We start from the raw sequence: 7,719 nt of genomic DNA, 5'->3' as shown, positions 1-7,719 counted from the left end.
GGCCCCCAATGGAGGAGCTAGAGAAATTACCCAAGGAGCTAAAGGGAACTGCAACCCTATAGGTGGAACAACAATATGAACTAACCAGTACCCCGGAGCTCTTGTCTCTAACTGCATATATATCAAAAATGGCCTAGTTGGCCATCACTGGAAAGAGAGGCCCATTGGACTTGCAAACTTTATATGCCCCAATACAGGGGAACCCCAGGGCCAAAAAGGGGGAGTGGGTGGGTAGGGGATTGGGGGGTGGGTATGGGGGACTTTTGGGATAGCATTGAAAATGTAAACGGGGAAAATACCTAATAAAAAAATAAGTTAAAAAAATAAAAAGAAAATCAATCTGGCAGTTCCTCAGATATTGGAAAAAGTTCTACCTGAGGACCCAGCTATACTACTCTTGGAAATATACCCAAAAGATGCTCTAACATATAACAAGGACACATGCTCCACTATGTTTATAACAGCCTTATTTATAATAGCCAGAAGCTAAAAACCACCCAGATGTCCCTCACCAGAAGAACAGACAGAGAAAATGTGATACACATACACAATGGAGTAATATATAGTGATGAAAACAATGACTTCATGAAATTTGCAGGCAAATGGATGGAACTAGAAAATATCATCCTGAGTGAGGTAACCCACTCACAAAATAACACACATGTTATGTATTCACTGATAAGTGGATATTAGCCAAAAAACTCATAATGCCCTTGACACAATCCACAGGCCAGATGGAAATTAAGAGGAAAGAAATCCAGGATGTGGTTGCTTCAATACTGCATTGTGGGGGGAACAGGCTGATTGTGAGAAATGGAAGGAGGGTCACCTGGGAGGGAGAGAGCAGAGGGAGGAAGTAAGGTGAGAAGTGTCAAGTACTGGAGGGGACCTGAGAGAGGTACAGAGGGTCAGGAAATTGAATAAAAATATGTAGCAGTGGGGAATGAGGAGATTGCAGGAACAGTCATCCTGGAACTGCCCCACACCTGAGAATCTATCCTGTCTGCCAACACCACACCTGACACCTTTGCACTTGCTGACAGGAACCAGGTGTTGCTATTTCTTGGGAGGTTCGGCCAGCAGCTGACTTGTGCAGCTGTGGAGGCTTGGAGCCAGCCATCAGACTGAGCTCAGGGACACTGGTGGTGAGCTGGCTGAAGGGCTGGAGGAGCAGATGGAAGTTGCAACCCCATAGGAAGAACAACATCTGCTGGTCTGCCAACCCAGTGCTCCCAGGGACTAGACCACCAACCAAGGACTGTACCAGGAGGGATCCATGGCTCCAGATACACATGTAGCACAGGATGATCTTTTCTGACATCAATAGGAGGGGAACCCTTGAGGTTTGATGCCCTAGCATAGGAAGATACAGGAGTGATGGGAAGGGAGAGGGGGTTGTGTGTGGGAGCACCCTCATAGAGGGAAAGGGGAGGGAGGAGAGGATGGATGTGGGATGGGAAATTTGTGGAGGAGTAACTAGGTAGTGGGATATCATTTGTTATGTTAATGAATTGAATTATTAATAAAATAATAATAATAAATTCAGGAAAAAAAGTGACTGCAATTATTAATAAACAAAATCTCTGATTTTCTATCTGGGTACAACTCCTTCTTACCTTTTCCTTAACAACAACTTAAAATGTACATTAAAGCAATACCAGATATTTAGAGAAAATTTTATCTTTGTATACAATATATAATCTGTTCTCATTTTTATCCATACTTACAGACTTTTTGCCTTAGAACCCTGAGGCAATAATTTTGAATCATAATTTATTTTATTGCTTTGTTTTTATGATTTCCCTTTTGTTTAATTGAAAATTCTACAGAAGTTTAGCATTGTACCTCTTATATCCCTTTAGAGATGCTAATGGTGGGGTAAAGTTTTGTCACCATACTGTTACACTTTCCACTAGCAGTATTCTCTTCAAGAGAGTGTAGGAATGATTACCAGAATGATAGAACAATTTCTACCACATCTTTATAATATGGTGCTTTTCATTTCTCTCATTTGCATGTTAACATGTATCATCTTAGTCTGAATACTTCCTTAATAAACTAGGTATATATTAAGTAATTTGAGACTTCAGATGAGTGAATAATAACTTTTCTGGTATGTTTTTTTATTCAGACAAACTCAAGTCTTCTACCTCCTCTCAATTTCTCAGAAGAATCATGTTTAAAATTCTTATAGAGCACAACATACTTGTTTCAAATGTTTTTGTTTCAAATAAAGGTACATTGTCTATCTTTACTGGTTATCCAGATGTTCAGGAAGCCATTAGCCAGCTAAAATTACTTTCCTGGTGAAAGAAAGAAAAATGGTCAGTGTTGATTTTCTTAACAAAGACATAAGGAAAAACAAAATGCTTTAAAATGATCTGATGAAATTAGGCAAAAAAATCATACTTGTATTTAATAAAGGATATAAAATGCTTGTTCACTCTTTAGGTTGCAGACAGCAGTTATACAGGTGAACGCAGCTTCTGAGAATTATTCTTAAAAAAAGTACTGCAGTGTCAACATTCAAAAGTCTACATATGAAGCTAAAATTGAAATCATTGAATTTATTTTGCCTAGAAATTTTTCATTAATATGTAGTATACACAGAGATATTGACAGAAAGATATTTAATGATGGATTATATATGTGTAATCAGAATTATATAATGTTAAGATACTGAATGAAGTGATAAACAGACATATTTTACATAAAATTAAAATTAGATAAATACAGAAACATTACATCTCACCATAAATCTGTTCGCTTTAAAAGGTAACATAAACGAGAAATAGCATCATACTGTAGCAATAAAATAAGGGTTAGATAATACCCCATTATATCATGAAACATATTCTTCCAGCACAAATGTTATCTAAATGGTTTAGTATTCAGGAATTTTCAAGTGTGAAAAGAGGCTCAGCACTCGATCTCGAATCTGTTTTGTCTTGACACCATACACCAAGGGATTGACTGTGGGGGGCACTAGAAGGTACATGCTTGCCAAGATGATGTGGACACTTGGAGGCACATTCTTGCCAATGCGATGAGTTAGGAAGCTAAACAGTGCAGGTGTGTAGAAGGCAAGAATGGTGCAGACATGCGCAGCACAGGTGCCCAGGGCTTTGGAGCGGGCATTCTGGGAAGACAGCCGGAACACTGCTTGAAGGATTTTTATGTAAGATGCCGCTATGAGCCATATGTCCAATGTTATTACAGAAAGGGCTACTGAGATTCCGTATGCTCTGTTAATGAAAGTGTTAGCACTGGCTAACTTCACCACAGCCATGTGCTCACAGTAGGTATGATGGATTATATAGCCTGTGTAGTAGGGCAACCTCTTAATGAGAAGAGGGCATGGCAAAACCATAAGCAGAGCTCGGCTCAAGCCAACTACACCCAGCTTAATAACCATGGCTGTTGTGAGGATGGTTGTGTAATGCAGTGGGATGCAAATGGCCACAAACCGATCAAAAGCCATAGCCACCAGGATGGCTGACTCAAAAATGCAAAGCGTGTGGATAAAATACATTTGTGTTAGACAGACATCAAACTCAATCCAGTGTTCATTAAACCAGAAAATACCAAGCATTTTCAGGGATGAGGAACAGGAAAGAAGAATGTCATTCATTGCCAGCATGCAAAGGAAGAAATACATAGGCTGGTGGAGACTTGGCTCCAGCTTGATAGTAGCAATGACTATGCTATTCCCCAGCAGGGTCAGGAGAAACAGGAGGCCAACAGGGATGCTGATCAAGTAGTGAAAATTTTCCAAGCCAGGAATACCAACCAGATAGAAAAATGAAATGTAGTGATGTGTTGTATCATTTACCATATTAAAACTAAAGTGTTTAAAATACACTGTATAATAATCAGGATATTCTCCTCAGCAGGGAGGTAGCATTGCAAAGCCTTTACTCAAGGTATTTATGTGTTGAATCAGAATTTCTAGCCTAGGTTTCCAAAATGTCATCCTGTGCAGCAGCATTAACCTTATCTGCAAAAGAAAAGATGAAATATTGTACATTACGTTTTGTTTCAAAATTTTATGAATTCAAGATCTAATTAAATCTTACTGCAAATTTTTCACTTTTGTATTAAAAGTAAAGCTACTGAAATAAGAGTATCTTGCATTTAAGCCATTGATGGTGGAGGAACTAAAATAATGGATGGAGATATAAACGTTCCAACAATTATGCTATCCTATTAACATTTTTCTTTTATTCTTTGTTACCATTGTTAAATAGTTGACCATTCAAAGAAGATATACTAAGAACCAAAAACATCAAATTATATACAATATTTGCTTTAACATCTGTCAACACCAAATTTATACATTTTATATTTTCGAGAGGGAAAGTGTAAAAATTTTTAAATCTTAACTTCATTTTCTATTTTAGCATTGAGCAGTTCCTCACTTGGTAAAAGAGAAAAGATTCTGCATGCAGAGGTGTTTGATTTAAGACACTGAAATCTTAAAGCAACACAGAGAAAAGAGACCAAAGCCTGTTGGTCATATTGAAAGTTCTTTGCTAGGAAATAGGAAGAGGGAGAGTACTCAATAGAGAGGTTAGTGATTATCTACCATCAGAAAGACACAGCCTGCCTCCTCTGTGTAAAGGCTAAATCACAGGGAAAATCTATATCACACCAATTAAAACTCGTCTGGGAAATTTCACTGTTATTTCTACCAACTTACTTATTGGGAAAGTAAGCAATCAATAGGTTTCAGTTTCATTTTAGAAACTTAAAATTTTGGTGTAGAAGGCTCAGTGTTAATATTTAACATGTCCGTGGAGACAGGTTACTTTGCAGTTACCATCTTTTTATTACTTACTAAACATGATTAGCCTCTTCAAAATGGCATCTGATGACTGATCATCAAACATACAATTGATAATTTGGATATAACACGGCACAATTTTAAGCACAGCTGTTAGGAAAGAGACTAAAGTTTATTTGGTTGCAACAATAACCATCCAATCATAAACATCAAACGACTTAAAATTATCCTTGTCACCTGGCTTCACTTAAGGCTGGCTGATGTGTCATAAACAGTCACTATCTCTCCTCTTAGCTTTGTTCCTTTCCTATACACTTGTCAGTCCCACACATCAGACTTGGAACACTGAAAGGAATTTACAGAAACCCAATAAATCGATACTTATTTATTCTTAGGGCAAACTAGAAGCTTTTGCATGTTGTATACTTTCACAAGCATGTCAGAGATATTTTTCTATCCATTTTCTACAGACTCTGACCATACTTAGATGGAGAGTTTACTCACAGCTATTACCCAAAATTCATTCTTTCAAACTGATTTCTTGAAATGGTCTTTCATATTTGTATCATGAGTAACATAACTAGTAATCACCCCATAACAGAAAGTAATGTAATTCTTCAAATGGACAATAATGTGTTTGGAAAAAAATCACTTCATCCCTATCAAATCAAATTCTTCAAATATCTATTAGTTAGAGTTCAAATGTGCAATGCTGTTTCTTCATTTTCAGTATTGATTTCTAACTTGCTTTTATCTTCTCTCTACTGGATAACTGCCATATGACCGATGATACAGTGAAGATGATATAAACATACCTGTTGTACAATATAGCCTTTACTCTGTAAATCCAGTGGCTATGGTTCCTTTTAATGTTCTAGTCCAATGCTCAGGAGTCACCTCTGATTAACAGTGAAAATATCCCTTGGGATCTTCAGGATCTCAGGGAAAGGGATTAGAGCAGCATGCAGCACAGAGCAGTGCAGTGTCCCCTGCTTGGCCATGAACATTCCACAAAGTTTGTCAGTTAAGATGTGATAATCTTCATTCTCCAAAATTCAATTTCAATTTTATTGATATTTTCCCCAGATGCTTTATCTGAGTAAACTTTGGGGCTTTGCACTATCCTAAGATATACAAATTTTCTTTAGACACCTAGAAAAAATGAAATCTCACCGTTAGATTTTAAAAAGAGGATACTCCTAGAAAAACTATGTGAAATTAGCTAGGTATAGAAACAGAAATCCTTAAGCACTCACTCATATCAGTCACTTAGAAAAGCTGATCTCATGGAGGAAGATAGATTTGTTACTCCTCCATAGGAAGAGTAGAAGGAAAATATGGTAAGAAGTTTTATTAACTGTTGTATTGAATCCACCTAGAAGGAACACATCCTATGTACCATTGCCAAGTAAGATGAATAAAACTAAAACACTGTATTATAGATTCCAACACTATTGAAAGAGAGGAAGTATGTTGGCAGATAGAATATCATCTGACTGTTGATTTTATTTTGATTCTGCATATATTTATGTGTCTAGAAGCAACACAAAGTATACCCAATAAGTTTGTATGGTAGTTATGTGTCAATAAAGATAATACTATATTTTAAGAATCTTATTCTGTGGGTGGTGGGAGAACACATATTTAATTCCCAGCACTAGAAGGTAGAGGCAGGTAGATTTCTGAGTTTGCAGCCAGCCTAGTACACAATGTGAGTTCCAGGACAGCCAGGGTTACACAGAGAAATCTTGTCTCGAAAGAAAGAAAGAAAGAAAGAAAGAAAGAAAGAAAGAAAGAAAGAAAGAAAGAAAGAAAGAAAGAAAGAAAGAAAGAAAAAGAGAGAGAGAGAGAGAGAAAGATGTTCAATTGTCTGACTGAAATTTGCTAGGTATTTCAAAATGAAGTATGCAAGATTTTTTTTAAAGTAAAGTAGTCTAAGGTTGCATTTTCTCATGTAAATTTAGAAGTTCTGTTTTTATTTAGACCAATGTTTCACCTCTAACTACTGTGCATTTATGATTTTCCTGAAGTAAAATTTCCCTTTGATCTTTGTTTCTTGTTACATCTTCTACCCTCATTTATTGCAGATATTTTACAGCCTTGTCGAATAATTTTACAAATCTTGTTACCTCTACAAATGTAAGTCATATATTTATGGATGCTGGAGATTCCCTTCACATTGATTGTTTAACATCTTTACTAACAAATAGTATCAGGGAAACATGCAAAAGAATCAAAATATTAAAGAAAGTAAATAGACATTTAGTTTTATGGGAGATAAGTTGATCTTTCTTTCCATTAACTCTTTAGTGTTTGCTGAAAGACAATTGATTATCAGATATCATATCAAAACAAATATCAAGGGGAATAATTATTTTTAAATTAATAGTAATTATTGTAGACTGGATGGTAGTACACCTAAAAACAAATATTGCAACGCAAACACAAGCAAATCCATATGATTGGACCTATACTTATATCACATATATATACACATATATATATATACATACATATATATACATATACACATATACACATACATATGCACATATACACATATACATAAAGAAGGAGCTATTTGGGAAGAAAGGAATTTGGAGTGTGAATGCGGTCAGAGTGATTGATATACTTGAATGTACATATGGTTATGTGACTCATTCCCTTGTACAAGTAATATATGTTAATCACATATGTTTATAATATGTGGAAATTTTTATTAAGAACTAATTTCTTAGGAAAAATCACATTGTAATTTTTGGATTTAAATGTAGAGCTTTTGAAGGCATTGGATTTTATTAACTATAGTATGCAAGTTTCTAGGTAGGCTTGGAAAAGTTGCTTATTTGGATTCAAGGAAGAAGTGGTGTCAGGAAAATTTCCTTTCCTTTTCCTTTCCTCTCCTCTCCTCTCCTCTCCTCTCCTCTCCTCTCCTC

At 36.1% G+C, this 7,719-nt stretch overlaps 1 protein-coding gene across 1 annotated transcript; it reads right to left on the bottom strand.

The window, feature by feature from the left end:
* Nucleotides 1–2,884: 2,884 nt before the first annotated feature.
* On the bottom strand, nucleotides 2,885–3,835 carry LOC110299460 (putative olfactory receptor 52P1). Its single transcript, XM_021169162.1, has one exon. It carries the CDS (start codon nucleotides 3,833–3,835, stop codon nucleotides 2,885–2,887), a length of 951 nt encoding a protein of 316 aa, XP_021024821.1.
* Between the last annotated feature and the right edge of the window lie 3,884 nt (nucleotides 3,836–7,719).

Source organism: Mus caroli, chromosome 7 (assembly GCF_900094665.2).
Source record: "Mus caroli chromosome 7, CAROLI_EIJ_v1.1, whole genome shotgun sequence".
NCBI classification, from domain to species: Eukaryota; Metazoa; Chordata; class Mammalia; order Rodentia; family Muridae; genus Mus; species Mus caroli.
This window is presented reverse-complemented; position numbering and strand designations above follow the sequence as displayed.

Bases quoted from the DNA above. Each gene is read 5' to 3' on its own strand.
- LOC110299460 (XM_021169162.1), bottom strand. From the start codon at position 3,835: ATGGTAAATGATACAACACATCACTACATTTCATTTTTCTATCTGGTT.